At 48.5% G+C, this 21926-nt stretch overlaps 2 protein-coding genes across 4 annotated transcripts in view; one reads left to right on the top strand and one right to left on the bottom strand.

Moving 5' to 3' along the window:
• Positions 1-241: 241 nt before the first annotated feature.
• Positions 242-10475, top strand: ccdc115 (coiled-coil domain containing 115). The gene is made up of 5 exons (XM_068024121.1): positions 242-442; positions 5477-5580; positions 7258-7379; positions 7803-8021; positions 9266-10475. Exons 1-5 carry the CDS (start codon positions 317-319, stop codon positions 9379-9381), a joined length of 687 nt encoding a protein of 228 aa, XP_067880222.1. The 5' UTR covers positions 242-316; the 3' UTR covers positions 9382-10475.
• The window catches only part of LOC137358233 (5-aminolevulinate synthase, non-specific, mitochondrial-like), a 29304-nt gene continuing 17681 nt past the window's right edge, over positions 10304-21926 (bottom strand). For 2 of the 3 annotated variants that reach the window (XM_068024120.1, XM_068024118.1), the window contains 5 exons: positions 21462-21641; positions 20186-20350; positions 15672-15940; positions 12929-13091; positions 10304-12097 (listed from right to left, as the gene is read on the bottom strand). In XM_068024120.1, the coding sequence (XP_067880221.1) occupies positions 11934-12097; positions 12929-13091; positions 15672-15940; positions 20186-20350; positions 21462-21641 (941 nt within the window). In that variant the 3' untranslated portion in view covers positions 10304-11933. Of the gene's footprint in view, positions 12098-12651; positions 12791-12928; positions 13092-15671; positions 15941-20185; positions 20351-21461; positions 21642-21926 lie in introns of all 3 variants that reach the window. The other variant, XM_068024119.1, reaches the window with a different exon arrangement.

Here is a 21926-nt window from a genome sequence, read left to right on the forward strand (position 1 = left end):
ACGGTCGGATTGGCCGAGCGGCAGGAGAGCCACGTGCGGTTGTCGCGCGCGTGAGAGGGAGCGAGAGGGAGAGAGAGAGAGGGAGGGAGCGCGCGCGCGCGCGGGAGTGGGCGGGGTAGACGGGCGAGCCGCATCTGATTGGTGGGCCCAACTGTCAATCTAAGGAGAGAGCGGTCGGATTGGCGGAGCGGGGAGAGCGGCCGTGACCGATTGGTGCATTGGTCTGTCAGTCAGAGGAGGGGCGGGCAAGCAGGTAGTAGGCGCCTGGGGAGGACCAACGGTCGGGGAGGTGAGGGTTTGTGCAGCCGCTGCCGCCATGGAGAGTGAGACCGAGCCGGGGTCTCGGTTATGTGAGCGGCTGGACTGGCAGCTGCTGCGGTACCTTCAGGAGATGGAGCAGCTGCGTGAGCGGCAGGAACGGCTGGAGAGGCTGATGGAGCAGGTGAATCGGATCACAGGGCCCGGCCTGGGGAGGGAGATGGTGGGGGGAGGGGGACAGTGTAGAGGGAGCTTTACTCTGTATCTAACCCCCGTGCTGTACGTGTCCTGGGGAGTGTTTGATGGGGACAGTGTAGAGGGAGCTTTACTCTGTATCTAACCCCTGTGCTGTACCTGTCCTGGGAGTGTTTGATGGGGTCAGTGTAAAGGGAGCTTTACTCTGTATCTAACCCCCGTGCTGCACCTGTCCTGGGAGTGTTTGATGGGGTCAGTGTAAAGGGAGCTTTACTCTGTATCTAACCCCCGTGCTGTACCTGTCCTGGGGAGTGTTTGATGGGGACAGTGTAGAGGGAGCTTTACTCTGTATCTAACCCCCGTGCTGTACGTGTCCTGGGGAGTGTTTGATGGGGACAGTGTAGAGGGAGCTTTACTCTGTATCTAACCCCCGTGCTGTACCTGTCCTGGGGAGTGTTTGATGGGGACAGTGTAGAGGGAGCTTTACTCTGTATCTAACCCCGTGCTGTACCTGTCCTGGGAGTGTTTGATGGGGGACAGTGTAGAGGGAGCTTTACTCTGTATCTAACCCCGTACTGTACCTGTCCTGGGGAGTGTTTGATGGGGGACAGTGTAGAGGGAGCTTTACTCTGTATCTAACCCCTGTGCTGTACCTGTCCTGGGGAGTGTTTGATGGGGGACAGTGTAGAGGGAGCTTTACTCTGTATCTAACCCCTGTGCTGTACCTGTCCTGGGGAGTGTTTGATGGGGGACAGTGTAGAGGGAGCTTTACTCTGTATCTAACCCCTGTGCTGTACCTGTCCTGGGGAGTGTTTGATGGGGACAGTGTAGAGGGAGCTTTACTCTGTATCTAACCCCTGTGCTGTACCTGTCCTGGGGAGTGTTTGATGGGGACAGTGTAGAGGGAGCTTTACTCTGTATCTAACCCCTGTGCTGTACCTGTCCTGGGAGTGTTTGATGGGGAACAGTATAAAGGGAGCTTTACTCTGTATCTAACCCCATGGCATAAAAAGCCTCACTTCTCCTTCTGTGTACGCTCATCCCCATTGCATTGAACCCAGTGGAATGACCAAACCAGGAACTTCTTCCTCGGGGTCCACCTGGTGTTCTGTTTAAAACTGGGATTCGGGTGAATTTGAGCAGCTGAACAAATTTTATTGCGTTCGATCCCTGGTTGCCGATTTGTGGAGGTTGCCTGGTACTTCATCCCAAGCTTAATTGGCATCAGCAGGAATCTGTGTTAAGTGGCTACTTTTGAAAATGTATTTGCATGGAACAGATGTCTTTGCGGTATCATGTTGCGTTCCAGACAGCAACGTGCAACTACCCTAGTGTGTGCATGTCCAAATGAAGGCCACAAGCAGCTCGCAGCATGCTGTTACCAGAGTAAACAGGACCAGCCGCATTTACGTGTATACATTTCACGTTTTGAATTGAATCCTTATCACTGTGGTCGAGATTGAATGAGTAAGAGTAAAGTCCAGGTAAGTAAGAAGTTTGCGGCTGGGTGCTGTCTGGTTCGAATCCTCAAAGCTTGCAGATTGTAGGAAGAATGGGAAAACGAGGTCAGTGTTTGGTGCATCGAAGATGAAGAAAAAATGTAGTACTCAGTATTGAGAGCTGTGGGGGAACAAGAGAGTGAGGTCTTGAGGGCAGAATAGACTGGTCATTTTTGATCGAGGTTGCAGTTGAGGGCGGTTCACCTTTTGCCAACCTGGGCTCAGGTGATGCTGAGGCAGTGACCACTTGGAAAGGCATAGCCGAAAAGTAAACATTCAAGATGAATCTGTAAAGGGCTGGCCCCACTTGACTGTTTTATTATATGGGAAAATCTGCATGTAGACAAAATAAATGTGGTTGTTGTATAATGTGGATTTGCAGAAGGCATTTGATAAAGTGCCCCATGAGAGACTTGTTACAGAAATTAGGACATTTGTTATTTGAGTGTGTAACTGGATAGAGTGATGAATGCAAAGAGGAGGGTTTTTTCCTCTTTTTGGGTTGGCTGGAATAGAATGCAGGTGCAAAAGGCATGTTATTGGCTGCTGATACTAAATTAGCTAACAACAAAAATGCAGGAGGCTTATGAACTGGGCGTGTAGGTGGCGGGTACTGTTCAGTGTGAGGTAATGCAGTTCAGGAAAGCCGTTGCTTCACTCTGTTCCTCCATTCTGTTAAGGATCCTGCCATTTAGGATAGACTTCCTGCAACAGAGTGGGGGAACGATGAGTTCGAGCATTGCTGACCCCTAGATCTTTAAAGGTAGGATTGCAGGTACAACAGGACATCGAAGGGCTAAATGGATTCTGGGTTTTATACACCAGGGGCTTGAATATAAAAACGTGGAAGTGACGTATTTTCAGAGGGCATTGGTCATTGAAACGTACAGGATTCTGAAGGGGCTTGATAGGGTGGACACTGAGAGGCTGTTTCCCCTGGCTGGGGAATCGAGAACACAGGGGACATAGTCTGAGGATAAGGGGTCAGTCATTTAGGACTGAGATGAGGAGAAATTACTTCACTGAGGGTTGTGAATCTTTGGAATTCTCATCCCCAGAATGCTCCATCATTGAGTATATTTAAGGCTGAGATAGATGGATTTTTAGTCTCTCGGGGAATCAAAGGATATGGGGAGCGGGTGGGAAAGTGGAATTGAAATCGAAGATCAGCCATGATTGTATTGAATGGCAGAGAAGGCTCGGCGGTCTGTATGATCTACTCCTGCTCCTATTTCTTATGTTCTTAAAAGGGGCAGGAGCCGCATGGATACAAGATTGGCTGAGGGATAGAAAACCAAGTTGCAGCTCTGATGAAAGGTCATCGACCTGAAACGTTAACACTCTTTCTCTCTCTCTCTGCAGATGCTGCCAGACCCGCTGAGTATTTCCAACATTTTCTGCTTTAATTTCCCATTTCCCGCATCTGCAGTGTTTTGCTTATGCGCTGCGGTGAATGACAGTTGTTCAGACTGCAGAAGGGTACCCTGTGGTGTTTCCCCAAGGTTCAGTGCTATGACTGCTACTGTCTTCGATGCGCATTAATGACTTGAAATTGGGGGGTGGGGGGGGGGTGCTACATGGTACAAGTTTGAAATTTGCAGATGACGCAAAACTTGGAAGTTTAAAAAAAAAATTCAACCAGAGGGCATAGTTTTAAGATGATTGACAAAAGAGCTAGAGACTTCAAATGGCTCTGTTGATAGCAGTCTCGCCTCTGAGTTCAAGTCCCACTCTGGGATTTGAGCTCAAAAATCAAGGCTGCCACTCCAGTGCGGCGCTGTTGGAGGTGCCGTCTGTTGGGTGAGACATAAAACCAACGTCTCATCTGTCCTCTCGGGTGAACTTAAAGATCCCACGGCTGCTATCTCAAAGAAGAGCAGAGTAGCTATCCCTGTTCTGACCAATGTTTATCTCTCAATCAACATGATTTTTAAAAAAAACCCATATCTGGTCATTATTACACTGCTGTTTGGAGTTTGTCTTGTGTAAATTGGCTTCCACATTTCCTATATTGCAACAGTGACTACACTTCAAAAGTACCTCATTGGCTCTGAAGCACTTTGGGAGATCCGATGGTCGTCAAAGGCACTATACAAATGCAAGTCTTCCTTTGTTTTTCGTTTAATAAGAGGATACAGGGAAATGGGAGAGGAGACCGCTCCAGTTAGAGAGTTACCACAGGCACTCCTTCTGTGCTATAATTTGCATGGTCTGTTACGAAAGTGCCTCTGTGTTTTGTTAAATATATTTTTTGAGGATTCATTTTTGAAAGATTGAAGAAATGTTAAACGTTGGGGTTTTCAAAGGGGGTCATGTAAAGGCCACTTGACTTTGAAAAACAGTGCCTGGAAATGTTTTCTAAAAGCGGCACGGAGAGGTCTTGTGAGGAAAACGAGCCTTTCTGGGAAACCACCTGACTTGCAGCTCAATAAACAACAGAGAACTTTGGACACCTGGAGAAGTTGTTTACAAAGAAGTGACAGGTCAAGATTGGAGGTCAAAAGGTTGACCTCTTGTTGGGTTTGCTTTTGAATTATTTTGAGTTGGGTTTGAACTGTATAAAAAGGGAGAAAAGACCACACCCCAGCTCAGCTTTCCAGCACCCTTCTAAAAGACACCGAGCAGTCCCCTGCGTCGTCTCGTCTCCTGTCTTTGAAGAAAAGCTTGCTAAATTAATTCTCAACGTCACCAGAAAAGAACTGTTCTAAAAGATCCCAGTGACCCGTCTACGTGTACTCGGAGGATAGACTGTGTGCCAGTTTTGGAACACGACATATCTCATCTACCGTTCTTTAAGAATGAGCAAGTATTCATCCCAAGTGTGTTTTTTGTTTGCAACAGAGCTCTAAAACTAAAAATCCCGTTACTTTTCCAGTTAACCGGCGTATGTGTGTATGTTTGGGTGTGTGTGAGGGCCTAAGGTAAAAAAGGAGCTATTATATTTCAATCTTGTGTTTATGCTTTACTTCATTACTGGGGTTAAGACTTGTTTTATAATAAACTGACAATTTTGTTGTTTATTATAGAAACCTGGTTGGTGTGTTTTATTCTGGGAAAAATAGAGTCTATGATTGACCGTATTGGTAAGTGGGAAAATTTAAATATATGTTGTGAGCTGTGGAGAAGTGGGACTAGAATAAACCGCACTCCTCCCATCTCGGTCGTAGCATCTTGTTTGAGAGTGGGAGAAGAGTATAAGAGAAACTGCTGTCAGCGTGCAGATCTGGGGTAAGCTCATTGTTTAACACAGTACACGGCAGAATCAGTCTCTGCTCAGATAACTGGAGAGGGTCTATCACTGATTTCTCTAACCTCCTCAAGCCCTGTGGCATTAAATCTGATCGCAGCCTCTACTCACTCAACACAGGGCAATTTGTGTGGCTCAGTACTGCACTCAGAGGTGCCTTCGCCCACTGAGCCAGATACAACTGATGGCAGAGTGGGAATGGTCTGGCTTTCTGGGGTGGGGGGGGTGTTCTGCTCCAGGTGCTGTGCAGTTCTAACCCAAAGTCCCTCTACCCTAGGGCTGGTTCTCGCTCTCCAAAGCTCGCTACTCCATGGGAAGCAAGTGGGTTTCGTCGCTCCAGTACGGACCAGAGATGGTACCTTTGGCTCAAGTTGACGTGAGGTAGGATTGGAGGCCCGTCGAATGAATAGTTGCTGTCGGCAAGTGAGTGCACTCTCTTCAGGGCCGAGAGTTAAGAACCAAGATATATAACTGGGCAGACGCTATCATGGCAGCCTCCATCCAAGTGTTGCTGGTGGTAATTTCATGGCACTCGACTTGGATGTGTTCGTTGCTCTTGGTTTGGGGGTCCTTATTAGGGATGTTGGTTTCTCGACTGCCCCTGTCCTAACTTACACCGCGTCTCATTCACCTATCCCCTTTGTGCTTGCTGACCTGCATTGGCTCCCGGTCCAGAGGTGTCTCAATTTTAAAACCCTCATCCTTGTGTTCAGGTCCCCTCCATGGCCTCGCTCCTCCCTAACTTTGTGATCACCTCCTGCAGCCTTATAACCCTCAAAATATCTCCGCAATTCTGTCCTGGTTACCAAAATTGAACCTCATGGGATAGGAGGGTCAGTGTCGGCTTGTTTAAAAGGTTGGCTTAAGGACAGGAAACAGCGAGTTGTGGTAAATGGTTGTTTTTCAGACTGGGGGATGGTAGACAGTGGTGTTCCCCAAGGTTCAGTGCTAGGGCGTCTGTTTTTATAAATGATTTGGACTTTGGAATACAGAGTAAAATTTCAATATTTGCTGTTGATACCAAACTTGCGGCAGACAATGAGGAGAATACAAATCGCCTGCAACAGGATATAGATAGGCTGGCAGAATGGGCTGACAAGTGACAGATGGAATTTAATAGAGAAGTGTGAGGTGATGCATTTTGGCAGAAGGGATAGAGAGGGGCAATAATAGACTTAATGGCACAGTTCTAAAGAGTGTGTAGGGACAGAGGCACCCGGGGGGTTCATGTGCATCGATATTTGTAGGAGGTGGGACATTTTGAGAGAGTGGTTAGTAAAGCATATGGGACCATGGGCTTCATAAATAGAGGCATTGAGTACAAAAGCAGGGAAGTTATGCTGAACCTTTATAAAGGTTGGGCCCCAACTGGAGTATTGCATCCAGTTCTGATCGTCACACTTTCGGAAGGATGTGAGGGTCCTTGAGAGAGTGCGGAGGAGATTTACCAGAATGGTTTCAGGATGAGGGATTTTAGCTACAAGGTTAGGTTGGAGAGGCTGGGGTTCTTCTCCTTGGAGCAAAGGAGATTGAGGGGAGATTTGATGGAGGTGTACAAGATTCTGACAGGTTTAGATAAGGTAGATAAAGAAAAGCTATTCCCATTAACTGACGGTACAAGGACTAGGGGGCACAGATTGGGCAAGAGATGCGGGGGGGAAGTGAGAGAGAACGTTTCCACACAGCGAGTGGTAATGACCTGAAACTCGCTGCCCATGAGAGTAGTGGAAGTAGAAATAATGAATGATTTCAGAAGGAAATTGGATGGGCACGCGAGGGAAATAAAATTGCAGGGCCACGGGGGTAAGTCAGAGGAATGGGACTGATTGGATTGCTCCACAGAGAGCTGGAATGGGCTTGATGGGCCGAATGTCGTCCTCCTGTGCCATAAGTGGCTCCTTGAAGAAATCAGTGCCAGCTGTCATTTAAGCCATATTTATTTTCCCCCAAGTGGCAATGTTACGGGCTAGTTCAGTGGGATGGGGCCCGTCATTAAGTGCTCGATGAACCTGGTACAGTGAGGGAGTCGTAACTCCGCCGATATCAAATCTGTTGCAGTCTGAAGGAAGATGGCCGCCACAGCTTTAAAGTGGAGAGAGTGGTCCCCGGTGAAGTGAAAAGGACAGAAGCTGGCCGGGAAGAACGGAAAGAGATCATGGAGATTGGAGCCAAAGACCAGGGTGAGTGCTCGACTCAGTGAGACAGCAACCCACGAGCAGAGCGTGCCAGCTCGGAGCCAGTATGGGCAGTAAGGGCTGCAACTGGCCTGACTGTCTCCCAGGTTCTTGATTATTGTCCAGTGGGTAATATGTAAGTGAAGGGGTGGGGAGGTGAGAGGACAGGATCAGGCTCATCTTTGATGCCCTGAGCAGTTGAATATCCCACTGAAACTCAGTCCCCACTTGAAGAATGGAATTGTGTGGAACTGGTGCCCTTGTGGGATTCGACCGCCCCAGGTGGTGGGGCCGGCATTGAATGAAGGAGATGGAGTGGGTGGTTTATTTCCCGACCCACCAACCATTCACATGGAGGAAGGGGAGGTGTCAGGCAGATCTGCTGCATGATTGGAAGAAGCTTGACCTTTAGCCTTTTCTACCATGCAGTGAGGCGGAGAAAAGCCAGATGGAGAGGAGAGGAGGAGCGGAAGCTGCTGCCGGAGGACGAGCTGGCCGACAGGATGCAGGCTCTGAAAGAAAGCCCCAGAGAGGAAGGCAAGCCTGCGGGGCAGGGAGACGGCCCTCTGCCCGGTCAGGACCCCCTCAAGTGGTTCGGAATCCTGGTGCCGCAGAGCTTAAGGCTCGCTCAGACTTCGTTCAAAGAGGGTATGGATCTTGCAGCCTTAATCCGTAGAAGGTGGCTGGGATGGGGAAGGTGGGGGGGGGGGGTTGCAATGGGGAGTCTGGAGCAGCAAGGCTGTGAGAAGGCAGGACAAGGGAGCCTGTAAGAGAGGGGAGTGAGACACAGGGCAGAGAGTCTTTGAGAGGCAGGAGAGGAAGTGTGTGAAGCGGGGGCAGCGTGCGAGGAGGAGAATGGAGCAACGGGCGGCGAGCGGGTGGCAGAGCACGGTCAGGGGGGCAGTGCGCGAGGAGAGGAGGGAGCATGGTGGTGGGGCGGGGGGGAAGAGAGTGCACAAGGAGAGGAGGAGTGCGCGAGGAGAGGGGGACAGTGCACGAGGAGATGGGGGAGCGCTGTTGTGGGTGGGGAGGCAGAGCAGAGAATTTGAGGGAGAAAACGCAGGGAAGCAGCGAATCTGTAGGAGAGAGACTGAGCAATGAATAGGTCCGGGAGAGTGGAAGCTGTGAGGGAGAGTGATCAGGGGAGCTGCAAAGCAATGGGGTGTTTGTGACGGAGGAGAAAGGGAGGCAGCAGGGAGTTTGTGAGGGAGGAGCGAGAGAGAGGGAGAGCAGGGAATCAGCAGGAGGGGAGGAAGAAAGTGAATATTATCTGAGAAGCGGGAGAGAACAGGGAACTTGTAAAGGAGAAGCTGAGGGAGAGACCAGGAAATCAGAAGGAGAGAGTTGTGGTAATTGTGAGTGAAGAGTGTGGAATGGGGATGTAGAGCGTCTAATCTGTGGAGAGGGAAGATAGTTGGGAATTGCTCTGAGGGACAGAGCGAGAGGTGGGTAGTCTGGTGAGAGCGAGGGAGACAGCTCAAAATCTGAGGGGAGATGGTGGGACAGGTTTTTGAAGTATATGAGGGTGTTGGGCATTTGGGGAAAGACAGCAGAATGGGAGAAGAGGGAAAATCAAAGTTGTAAGTTTATTTTTATGTTTTTGCTCTCAGTACTGTACCTGCATCACCAGTGTGTTTCTCTCTCGCTTCTGACACGTGCTTTTGCTCTCCGTGCTGTCTCCAAGTGGCTTGGGCATTTTTTTGGAGACAACATTTCTTTCCTCCTCATGTACTGTCTCTGGCGTGCAAGTCTTCATGCTTACTATGTCTCTGCATGACCCCACATATTTCTGCTGCTGTCTGACACGCGTGTGTTATTTGCTCTCTGTTGCTCATTGTGCCTTTTCTTCTCCTCACCCCCCCCCCCCCCCCTCCCCCCACTATTTTTCCCAGTTATGGAGGTCGCAGCTGAGGTAGCAACACTCCAGAGCAGCCTGGTGAGCACCAAGGCAGAGTACCGGGCTCTACTGCAGCAGAAACAGAAACTTATCGGACACCAGAGCAAGTGACGAGACGAACTTCCTTCCGGCCAACCCCCGAAAGTCAGAGGTCAGCATCTCCCAGAACATCCTCCGCGCACCCCCACAGATGATGATTGCCCCCTCCAGCCGTGAAAATCTCTCCCGTGTAGTTGCGTTTTAGTTTAAAATCTTCGTTTTGTAACTTTCACAAGCGTTAGATAGAAAGCAACTTGGACATTGACACCCACAGGAGTTTGGATTAAAGATCTGGGGAGGGTCCACAGGTGGGCTTTCAGTGGCAGTCTGGTGTCACAGTAAGTTTGCACACAATCCTTTTCCATCTGGGGTCTGAGTTTCAATACAGGCTTCAGTGACAGGGTGAAAGTGCGTTCTGTCCGCTCCCAGTTCAGATTTGTGACTCAATTCAATCAGTTCTCAGGTCGTGTAGGGTCACAACATAAAGGTGCCTGCAATTGGCAGCGTCACTCAGAGACTGCAGGGTCGCTCTACACTGTCCCCATCAAACACTCCCCAGGACAGGTACATCACGGGGGTTAGATACAAAGTAAAGCTCCCTCTACACTGTCCCCCATCAAACACTCCCAGGACAGGTACAGCACGGGGATTAGATACAGAGTAAAGCTCCCTCTACACTGTCCCCCATCAAACACTCCCAGGACAGGTACAGCACGGGGATTAGATACAGAGTAAAGCTCCCTCTACACTGTCCCCCATAGAGTGCACTGTCTTCAGCAGTGTGACAGTTTTCCATTTCCCACTCCAGTGCCTGGCAGTGGACTGGCATTGCCTTATTTCTTTAGTAGATGATTGAATCCCAACCATCTGGACTACATTTGATCCCAGCCTCCAACCATTAACAACCAGTGTTTAACCCACTGTGGACCCTCGTGTTTCCAAGACCGTTAATGAGGGCTGCAGTCTTTACGCAGGACACGGACATCTTCAGCACTGAGTATGAACTTTCAACTTTATTGTGAGGATGATTATATGACAACACTAATATGGGACAATGCTGAGGACTGTGAAATAGTTGGCTGTTGGCTTTAATCGTTGCAGTTTGCATTTGATGTGTGAGAGGTTCCTAATTGTTTGAGAAAATAAATCTCGAGAGGCTGGATTGTTTTTGTGTGGACTGCCTAGCGTGATGTCGAGCTGCGCAGACCTGGAGTAGGCCCAGTTCTCTCTCGCTGTCTCTCTGGCCTTTGCTAAATAGCCAGGGTAGTGGGACGAGCTGTAGCATTTGGCGCAGGCGCAGCTTAGATTGGGGAGAGGTATACCAATCAGCCACGTTCCTGCTCTTAATTGGTCTCCAGTGACCCTTGCTGGCAAGAGTATGTGGGCTGGGATTGGGTGGCCGGGGTCTACAGAGGTTTGGGCCTGGCTTTGATACCCTGTCTGAGGTTGGGTAATCTCGGCCCACCCATAAAGAATGGACCATCGGGTGAGGTCCAGGGAGAAGGTAAGTAAACTTCAGAACCTGCGGCCCCCTCCCCACCAACCCAGAAAGAGTTGGTGCCTTGGGAAGTGAGGGAATTGTAGAGGAGGGGAGAGGGCAATGAGAGAGGCTGTGGTGTCTGGAGGAGAGGGGATGAGGGAAGTTTTCACATGTTCTGGGGTTACTTATAAATACAGAAGCACTTGCCCATTTTGTCACTTTGAGTATGCTTTTCCTTGAGCAGGGCCAAGTGTAGCCTTCAGGTGAAGTAGGGATAAATGGACTTGGGGTGGGTTATTTAATCAGGTTGTGCAAACTATATATAAGTGTTGAATTACTCAGTGGGTTAGGCAGCATTTGTGGGGAGAAAAACATTGTTAACGCTTCAGGTCACTGACCTTTTGATAGGTTAATCTGATTGATTTGAAAGGTGAACTCTGTTCTTTCTCCCCACAGATGCTGCAAGATGCCGGTTGAGTAGTTCCAGCATTTTCGATGTTTATTTCTGATTTCCAGCATCTGCAGTATTTTGCTTTGTGTGGACTATATTCTGCGTTCAATTTAAAATAGCGCATTCTGACCTTAATTTTATATCACACAATGGCAAAACCTGGGGTATTTGGAAAGTGCAGCAGTAGAGTTAGCTGGATCATAGGCAGTTCTCAGCGGTGCAGGCTGAGGGACAGTCTCAGTACCAACAGGGGCAGGGGAGTGCAAATAATCTATGGCACGCTTGCATAAAGAAGTCTCCATTATAAGTTTGGTGTGACAGAGAGGAATCTGGGGTATCTCAGAGTGTGACAGTGAGTGGCGTGGGGAATTTCAGTGAGGGCGTAGCTTACCTCGGACGGTGTTACAGTGAGGGGCGTGGAGTCGACCAGATACTGTGGGAGTGCAGCACACCAGTGACTTCCAGTAAGGGGTATGGAGTATATCAGAGACTCATGTGGCATATGTCCCAGTGTTTGCAGTGAAGGGTGTGGAGTATATCAGAGTGTTATGGTGAAGAGTGTGGGGTATGTTAGAGTGCGTTATGGTGAGGTGTTTGTATTCCAAGGAGGGTGTTTAGGTGATTACAAGTAGTGGACGAGTATTTTAGTTGCTTTCCGATAGTTTCTTCAGCGGTACTCCATGAGCTGTCACTTCAGGTGCACGCAGTGACGTACTGCCCCTCCATTCCACCAAAGTAGGAGCGCTCCCACTCGCTCATCAGCTCAAAATGCAGGGGTCGCTGACAGAAGCTGCAGGTTGCCGAGGACAGGGACTGGATGGGGAGCCCCACCTCCTTCCAAGCATCAACCAGGCAATCTGGAAAAAAAGAAACAAGAGACGACTTACGAGGACAGGTGAGAGAAACTGGGACATTCTTCATCGGAACAAAGAAGGTGAAAAGGAGATCTGATAGAGGGGCTCAAAGTTAGGAGGGGTTTTGATACAGTAAATCAGAGACAAACTATTTCCACTGGTCGCGAGTCAGTAACGAGGGTGCATCAGTTTAAGGTTGCCACGTAAAAAATGAAGGGCGAGGGTGGGGGGAAGATTTTTTGGCAGTTTTTTGAATGTGGAATGAATATGTGACCTGTAATAGTGGGGAAAACAGAATTCAGGATAGACTTAAAGAAGTGGAGAAATATTTCTGCAACAACACCTTTCACATGTTTAGCGGGGCTTGAACCCACACTCTGAAGTGGCTGCTGGTGATATCTGTGGACAAATGTTTAATGTGTCTAATGAAATTATCCGGTCCACCCTGGGCAGGAAATGTCATGTTGCACTAATGTGTTGGGCTGGCATCTGTGAAGCTTCCAGCACTGATTTATCAGTAACACCCTGAGTGCTGGAGTCTGGTTCTTTGCCCCTACCAGATCTCTCTTCTCTGCGCTCCTAATTCCTCCTCTGGCTGTGTGAGCGGACGTATGTCTACATGGTACAGGGCTGAGTGTCGCAGCCCAACACGATCCCGTTTCCTCCTCCTCCTCCTCCTCACATACAGGAAGTCCCCTAGAAAGTGGCCAAGAACAAGAAATCCAAACTGGATTTCAAACCCAATTTAAATGCCCCCTTACTGACACAGCCACCGAGATCAGGCAACCCTGGGGTCTCCCTTCCTCACTCTGTTTGCACTTCTCCGTTACTCACCCACGAAGTAGCCCATCATCTGGGGTTCGTGATGCGGGGAGGGGGCAAGTCGAAGGAGCTCCTCTCCCCGGGGCACAGTCGGGTAGTTGATGGCCTGTACGTAGACGTCATGTCGACTCATCATGATGTTGCTAATCTCCGTGTTCTTTGCAGCATCGCATACCTTCAGAAGAAGCAGCAACCAGTTAAAACCAATAGCTTCCACCCCTCTCGGATATCATCCTTCCATAATATGACGCTCCCATTGTCCACCCCTCTCGGGGTTTGTTCAATGGCTACAGTCGTCAAACCGCAACCACTCTTCCTGATGATCCTTCCACTTTCTCGGTTACAAAATATTTCCTGGCATCTATCCTAAAATTGCCCTTTGCACCCTGACCCTGTGCCCTTTTCTGCTTGCTGTTGTGGGATATCTGGGAGTATTTTTCAGCTTTATCTTGTGTGTGTCATATCTTTCTCGAAGGTTCCCCCTCTGAGACATCTCTCTTGGGAGGCTGAAGAACCCTCAAATATCGAGTTCTCCTTGTTCTTCCTTCCGACGCTGGGATTCTTCTGTCTGGTTTCTCTGTGTTGTAATTGGAACAGTCCCTGATACCCGAGGAGCTATCTGACCAGGGCACTTTACTGTGTCAGAATGATTTCTGGAGGGTGTAACACAGCTGTTTTGTAAACATACCCCATTTGGAAACAAACGAACTTATTAGCGAGAGACACCATTGTTTTGTGAAGGGGAGGTTGTGTCTTACTAATTTGATTGAGTTTTTTGAGGAAATGACGAAGATGATTGATGAAGGAAGGGCAGTGGATGTTATCTATATGGACTTTAGTAAAACCTTTGACAAGGTCCCGCATGGCAGACTGGTACAAAAGGTGAAGTCACACGGGATCAGAGGTGAGCTGACAAGATGGATACAGAACTGGCTCTGTCGTAGAAGACAGAGGGTAGCAGTGGAAGGGTGCTTTTCTGAATGGAGGATGTGACTAGTGGTGTTCCGCAGGGATCAGTGCTGGGACCTTTGCTGTTTGTAGTATATATAAATGATTTGGAGGAAAATGTAGCTGGTCTGATTAGTAAGTTTGCGGACGACACAAAGGTTGATGGAGTTGCGGATAATGATGAGGATTGTCAGAGGATACAGCAGGATATAGATCGGTTGGAGACTTGGGCGGAGAAATGGCAGATGGAGTTTAATCCGGACAAATGTGAGGTAATGCATTTTGGAAGATCTAATGCAGGTGGGAGGTATACAGTAAATAGCAGAACCCTTTGGAGTATTGACAGGCAGAGAGATCTGGGCGTACAGGTCCACAGGTCACTGAAAGTGGCGACTCAGGTGGATAAGGTAGTCAAGAAGGCATACGGCATGCTTGCCTTCGTCGGTCGGGGCATAGAGTATAAAATTTGGCAAGTCACGTTGCAGCTGTACAGAACCTTAGTTAGGCCACACTTAGAATATTGCGTGCAATTCTGGTCGCCACACTACCAGAAGGACGTGGAGGCTTTGGAGAGGGTACAGAGGAGGTTTACCAGGATGTTGCCTGGTCTGGAGGGCATTAGCTATGAGGAGAGGTTGGATAAACTCGGATTGTTTTCACTGGAACGACGGAGGTGGAGGGGCGACATGATAGAGGTTTACAAAGTTATGAGCAGCATGGATAGAGTGGATAGTCAGAAGCTTTTTCCCAGGGTGGCAGAGTCAGTTACTAGGGGAGATAGGTTTAAGGTGCGAGGGGCAAAGTTTAGAGGGGATGTGCGAGGCAAGTTTTTTTTTTTACACAGAGGGTGGTGAGTGCCTGGAACTTGCTGCCAGGGGAGGTGGTGGAAGCAGATACGATAGCGACGTTTAAGAGACATCTTGACACATACATGAATAGAGGGATATGGGCCCCGGAAGTGCAGAAGGTGTTAGTTTAGGCAGGCATCAAGATCGGCGCAGGCTTGGAGGGCCGAATGGCCTGTTCCTGTGCTGTACTGTTCTTTGTTCTTTGATCAGTTAATACGTGCTTTCACATCATCTCAGTGTTTGGAAATGGTGAACAACAGCTAACTAATGACCAAAAACACCCAGAATGTCTTTCAAAGCCCACCCTTGGACTTGATGCTCCTCCCGTTCCTACACCCAGTAACGCAGCACGTTGCATTTGTCTGTGCTGAACTTCATTTACAGCCGATCAGCCCAGTTGATAGGTTAATTGGCCATGATAAATTGTCACTAGTATAGGTAGGTGGTAGGGAAATATAGGGACAGGTGGGGATGTTTGGTTGGAATATGGGATTAGTGTAGGATTAGTATAAATGGGTGGTTGATGTTCGGCACAGACTCGGTGGGCCGAAGGGCCTGTTTCAGTGCTGTATCTCTAATCTAATCTAATCTAGTTCCAAACTCTTGTCGAGCTCCCTTTATACGACCTTGGTTGCTTCTGTCAGCCCCACTTCCTTTTCCAGTCAACCTGTGATGTCATTTCAGAAGCATCCAAGGTCCTTCAGACAGGGTCAGGTTAAAAGGTACAGTGATGGCCCTGTTATTGAGAGCGTAGTGAGGCATATCCCTGTGTCGCTGATTACACAATGATTTTACCTTGACCTGGTGTCAATTCCTTTCCGGTGAGATTAGTCTAGCCCTGTGTCACTGGTTACACGGTGACATTACCCTGACACAGGCCAGCGTCACTAGTTGTACGGTGAGCTTACCCCCCGGTCCAGTGTCAGTGGTTCAGTAGCGAGGTGATGCTGATCACTTACCCGAATGGGGATGATGTGGCTGGGGCAATTGATGACCGGCAGACCTGCGTCCATCAGCAGCTGCCGCATGTACCTGACGTTGCGCTGGTGAGAGCGGCGCAGCACTTGACCTTCCTCGCTTTTTAAGATGCGCACGGACTCCAAGGCGCCCGCCAGCACCATCGGCGGCAGCGCTGTGGTGAAGATGAAGCCTGCGGCGTAGGATCGTACCGCATCAGTGAGCGAGGCTGTGCTGGCAATGTAGCCGCCCACGCAGCCGAAGGCTTTACCTGGAAAGGATGAAGCATTTTAACGTTCAGTTTCAGCCCCTCGATACGGGGTGGTGGGGGAGGGGTGTAAATAACCCACCGAGTGTCCCAGGTTCCATCATGTACCTCCTCCAGAGCCTTCCCGGTGGCTATTCACTCACTCATACATATATACTTAGTCATGTGAGGCGAGGGGGTGGGGGGTGGGGGGGGGGGAATTGACCATTAGTGATGGTCTGAGCACAGCCACCATGTATGAGTTTAGATACTGAGTATCAGCAGTCTGTTCAACCACATCATCACCCAGACTGCTGCTGTTCTCTACTTGGTGTTCAAGTAGTAGGAATCATTGGAGAGGCATCAGGAGCAGCAACCGTTCTGGCCTTCCAACTCCGAGGTGTTGAGACCTGTTGCGGTATCCCGTTTCCCCTTAACCTTCTCTGCTGTGAGGAGCACAATCACAACTTCTGTAGTCTCTCCACGTAATAGAAGTCCTGTATTGGACGTAAATGTAGGGGGTGTGATCAAGAAGTTTGCAGATGACGCAAAGGTTGGCCGTGTGGTTGATAGCAAGGAGGATAGCTGTAGGCTGCAGGAAGATATCGATGGTCTGGTCAGATGGGCAGAAAAGTGGCAAATGGAATTCAACCCAGAGAAGTGTGAGGTGATGCATTCGGGGAGGTCAAGCAAGGCAAAGAAATACGTGATTAATGGGAAAATACTGAGAAGTGTGGAGGAAGTGAAGGACCTTGGAGTGAATGTCCACAGATCCCTGAAGGTAGCAGGACAGGTCGATAAGGTGGTTAAGAAGGCATATGGAATCCTTCCCTTTATTAGCCGAGGTATAGAATATAAGAGCAGGGAGGTTATGCTGGAACTGTATAACTCATTGGTTAGGCCACAACTTGAGTACTGTGCGCAGTTCTGGTCACCTCATTACAGAAAGGATGCAGTTGTACTAGAGAGGGGAGGAGATTTACGAGGATGTTGCCAGGACTGGAAAAATGCAGCTATGAGGAAAAATTGGATAGACTGGGGTTGTTCTCCTTGGAACAGGGAAGGCTGAGGGGAGATCTGATTGAGATGTACAAAATTTTGAGGGGCCTGGATAGAGTGGAGGTGAAGGGTCTATTCACCTTAGCAGAGAGGTCAGTGCCGAGGGGGCATAGATTTAAAGTGATTGGTAGAAAAATTAGAGGGGAGATAAGGAAAAACTTTTTCACCCAGAGGGTGGTGGGGGTCTGGAACTCACTGCCTGAAAGGGTAGTTGAGGCAGAAACTCCCCAACTCATTTAAAAGGAGTTTGGACATGCACCTCAAGTGCCATAACCTGCAGGAAGTGGGATTATACTGGGTGGCTCGTTTTCAGCCAGCACAGACGCGATGGGCCAAGTGGCCTCTTTCTGTGCCGTAAACGTTCTATGATTCTATGCCTGGTTGGATTCTGTTAAGTCTCCAAGGCCATGACTCCCTTCCTGGAAGTGCTGCCCAGAATTGGCCGTAATACTGCAGTGGGTCCTAACCAGTATTTTTAATAGAGGTTCAGCATAGCTTTCTTGTTTTTCTACTCTCTGCCTCTATTTATAAAACCAAGGATCCTGTATGTCAATTTAACAGCCTTCTCACCTTGTGCTGGCACTTTTGAAGATTTGTGTACATAACACCCCCCAGGTCTCACTGTTCCAACACCTCTTTTAAAATTGTGCCATTTATTTTGGTTTGCCCCTCCTCATTCTTCCTACCAAAATGTATCACTTCACACTCCTCTGCGTTAAACTGTATCTGTCCTGTGTCTGCCCATTTCTCCAGTCTGTCTGTATCCCCCCTAAAGTCTCTCACTATGCTCCTCACTGTTGACTATATTTCCGGGTTTCATATCACTTGCAAATTTTGAAATTATGCCCTGTATACTCAAGTCCCTAATATGTATGAAAAAATTAGTCATCCTAACACTGACACCCAGGAAACACCACTATATACTTCCCTCCAGGCTAAAAAAAAACAGCCATTCACCACAACTCTGCTTTCTGTCCTTCAGCCAATTTCATTTCCGTGCAGCCACTGTCCTTTTAATCCCGTGAGCTTCAATTTTGCAAACATTTTTAATATGGTATTTCATTAAATCCCTTTTCAGGCACTACCCTGATCGACCCTCTGTTACTTCATCAAAAATAAAACTCAATCTAATTAGATTTGCCTTTAACAAATCCATGCTGGCTTTCATTTATTAACCCACACTTTTCCAAGCGCCAATTAGTTTTGTCCCGGGTTATTGTCTCCGGAAGGTACCGCCGTCGGGCCCTGCTTTGTCCCTCTTCCCTTTTTTGATCAAGAATGTAACATTTGCAATCCTCTAGTCCTCTGGCATCACTGCCATTTCTAAGGAGGATTGGAAAATTGTGACCAGAGCCTCCGCAATTTTCACCCTCGCCTCCCTCAGCAACCTGAAATGCAACCCACCTCGACCCGATGTCTTTTCTGCTTTCGGCCCTGCCAACCTTTTAAATACCTGCTCTTCATCTGTTGCCCTCTTTTTACTGTGGCATTGACAGCACCCTCTTCTTTAGTGTAAACTGATGCAAAGTACTCATTTAGTACCTCAGCCATGCCCTCTGCCTCCACAGGAAGATCTCCTTTTTGGTCCCTAATTGACCCCACCCTTTGTTTACCTACCGTTTTACTATTTATAATTTTTTATGCGTTCATGGGATGTGGGCATCGCTGGCTAGCACAGCATTTATTGCCCATCCCTAATTGCCCTTGAGAAGGTAGTGGTGAGCTACAAGACCTCTTTGCCCCTCTTGTGGAATCATAAACCAGTTACAGCACAGAAGGAGGCCATTTGACCTGTTATATTCATGCCAGCTTTCTGCAAGAGCAGCTCGCCTGGTCCCACTCCTCTGCCTTTTCCCTGGAGTCCTGCAAATTTTTTCTCTCCAAATGGGAACTGGATAATTATTTGAAGGTCTCGATTGACTCTGCCTCCACCACACTCTCAGGCAGTGCATTCCAGTTCCTAACCGCTCACTGCGGTTGCTTCTTTTGCCAATCACCTTAAATCAGTGTTCGCTGGTTCTCAATCCTTCTGCCAATGTGAACAGTTTCTCCCTATCTACTCTGTCCAGACCCCTCATGATTTTGAACACCTCTATCAAATCTCCTCTTAATCTTATCTGCTCCAAGGAGAACAGCCCAGCTTCTCCAATCTATCCACGTAACTGGCGCCCCTCATCCCTGGAACCATTCTTGTGAATCTTTTCTGAACGTTCTCTAATGCTTTAGCATCCTTCCGAAAGTGTGGTGCCCAGAACTGGATACAATAGGCCGAACCAGTCTTTTACACAAGTTTATCACAACTTGTGTGCTTTTGTACTCTTATGCCCCTATTTATAAAGCCCCAGGATCCTGTATGCATTATTAGCTGTATTCTCAACCTGCCCTACCACCTTCCACCTTCAATGATTTGTGTGTATATAGCCACAGTTCCTCTGTTTCTGCTCTCTTCATTTCCTTCGTCAGTTTTCTTCTGCACTTCCTGTATACAGCTTGACTCTTTACAGTATTATGAAGCTGCTGTTTTGTCATAAGCCTCCTTGTATCTGTTTCATTTTAATCTCTCTTTAATCGTCCAGGGAGCTCTAGCTTTAGATGTCCTCCTTGGGAATGTGTCCTGCCTGTTCTTGAACTATCTCCTATGAAGGACTCCCATTGCTCATTTACTCTTTTACCTTCCAGTCTCCCTGGACTAGATTCCTTTTCAACTCACTGAAGTATAGCCCTCCTCCAGTTGAGTATCTTCACACTTTATCTTTCCTTGTCCTTTTCTATAAGTACTGTAAATGTAATGATGTTGTGAACACTGTACCCCAAATGCTCCCCCATATCCACCGCTTACCCCACTTCATTCCCCAGGACTATATCCACCACTGCTTCCTTCGTTGTTGGGCTGGAAAAAACACTGATCAAGAAAGTTCTCCTGTACACATTTCAGGAATTTCTCCTCCTCCTTTGCCTTTTACACTGTTATTTTCCCATTGTTATTTCCTATCCCGTTAAAATAATGGAATCCCTCCCCCCCTGCATTATCACGAACATTCCTGCGACTTTCTGCAGTTTTCCTGCAGATTTGCTCCTTGATCTCCTTCCCACTGTTTGACCATCACCCATCGGTGTAATAACTCCTGTATTCTTTCATTGCGTTCCTCCCCTAATAAACAAGCCCTGGCCCTCAACAATGGGCACAGCACAACCGTGGCACTGACTCACCGAGTGTTCCCGATATGATGTCTATTTTGTGCATGATGCCATCCCGCTCTCCAATCCCGGCTCCGTGAGTTCCGTACAGTCCCACTGCGTGCACCTCGTCTACAAAAGTGATGGCTCCATATTTGTGAGCGACATCACACAGCTCCTCCAATGGACAGATACCACCTGGGCGACAGGAAGTGGACAGTTTACTGGCTGGTTTCAAACACTCTACAGTCAGGCCACGAGTGACCCTTACCATGAATAAACAGCGGCTCTGCCCAGTCAGGCAGCGAATGACCCTTTTCCGTGAATTAACAGTCATTCTGTACAGTTAGACAATGAGCGATCATTACCTTGCTGAATAAATCCATAAAGGGCAGGGCAGACTTGCATCGCCTCTGAAAAGTTAGTGTTTCTTTGCCAACCTAACTCCACAACATCCTGCTTCGCATCCGTACATGTTCCAATGCGCAGCTACCAGATTAGGAGACTGTGCAATAGTCGATTAACCCTCTACCTTACAGGGATACTGAGACCAATTATAGTGCTGCCCACCCCCGCCACCCCCATCTTCAGACAACGAGTTTTGGCTAGCGCCCAGATACAAACACACGTCTCTCCAGCAGGAGTCTCCTGGTTGTAACAGACAGCAGAACCATGGACTCATTTTTCCACCCTCCCTGTAGCCCAGGCTCACTGAAGAGTTTTAGACCTCCCATCACCACAGATGCACTGGCTGACCAGTTGGTGTTCCCTGCTCCTCAGTCAGACAGAGAGGAGATCTTCATACAATCTTGGCTGACTCCCAGGGCACTACAGAGGGAGTGCTGCACTTTCCGAGGTGTCGTCTTTCGGATGAGAGGTTTGTCTGTTCACTTGGATGTCAAAGTGCAAGGTCCCTCCCCTCAGGAAGGAGGGCTCGTAAAATGACACAGCCAAAGTGGCTTCTCGAGCGGAAAGGTTCGACCTAACGCATAGGAGTTGCTAGATGATGATAATGGAGCTGATGTCTATTCACAGCAATCAATTAGTCTGCAACAAACCCAAACATGAGGTGAGGAAAACACCACTGATGAGAAACTTTGGGAACCCTACGCCCAAGTCACCTGTCGATCCCAAGCAGTTACCACAGTCACGTCATGAATTACTAGTATCTCAAAATAATTTCTGAATGAAGCAATGAAAAGCTGCTATTCCATATTTAACTATTTGGCACCGACACTTGGCTCCCTCCTTTTCTCCTTGTACCATGATCTCTAGGGCTGGCACATTGGCGTTGCGTCTGATTCCTTACCATCCATTGAATGCACAGTCTCAAATGCGACAATTTTAGGGGTCTTTGGGTCTGACTCCCTCAGAAGCTGCTCCAGGTGTTCGACGTCATTGTGCCGGAAGACAAACTTCGGCACTCCGCTGTTCCTGATCCCCTGGATCATGGACGCATGGTTCCCAGCATCCGAGTAAATCTCACAGCCTGCAGGATTCAAACAGTCTCTTAACCATTTTGCTTATTGTGGAGTTAGTTGTCACACTTCAAGTAAACAGGAAGTCGAGGCTCATCAACTCTCCCTCTCACTGTCTGTCTGTTGCGCGCTGTCTCTCGCTTTGCTTCACTTCCTCTCTTGCCCCTCTATTTATTTCTCTCCCTGCTCTCCTCGCTGTGTCTTCTGTTGTGTGTCTCTCTCTCTCTTTCTCTCTCTCTCTCTCTCTCAGGCCCACTCTCTCCCTATCCCTCTCTGTCTATCTCTCTGTCTCCCTT

The sequence above is a fragment of the Heterodontus francisci genome, chromosome 49 (genome assembly GCF_036365525.1).
Source record: "Heterodontus francisci isolate sHetFra1 chromosome 49, sHetFra1.hap1, whole genome shotgun sequence".
Classification (NCBI taxonomy): Eukaryota; Metazoa; Chordata; class Chondrichthyes; order Heterodontiformes; family Heterodontidae; genus Heterodontus; species Heterodontus francisci.

Excerpts from the sequence above, each read along its gene's own strand:
- ccdc115 (XM_068024121.1), top strand. The coding sequence starts at position 317 with ATGGAGAGTGAGACCGAGCCGGGGTCTCGGTTATGTGAGCGGCTGGAC. Across the intron at positions 443-5,476 it reads TGGAGAGGCTGATGGAGCAG|GGCTGGTTCTCGCTCTCCAA; the intron begins GTGAATCGGATC and ends CCTCTACCCTAG. Across the intron at positions 7,380-7,802 it reads GATTGGAGCCAAAGACCAGG|TGAGGCGGAGAAAAGCCAGA; the intron begins GTGAGTGCTCGA and ends TCTACCATGCAG.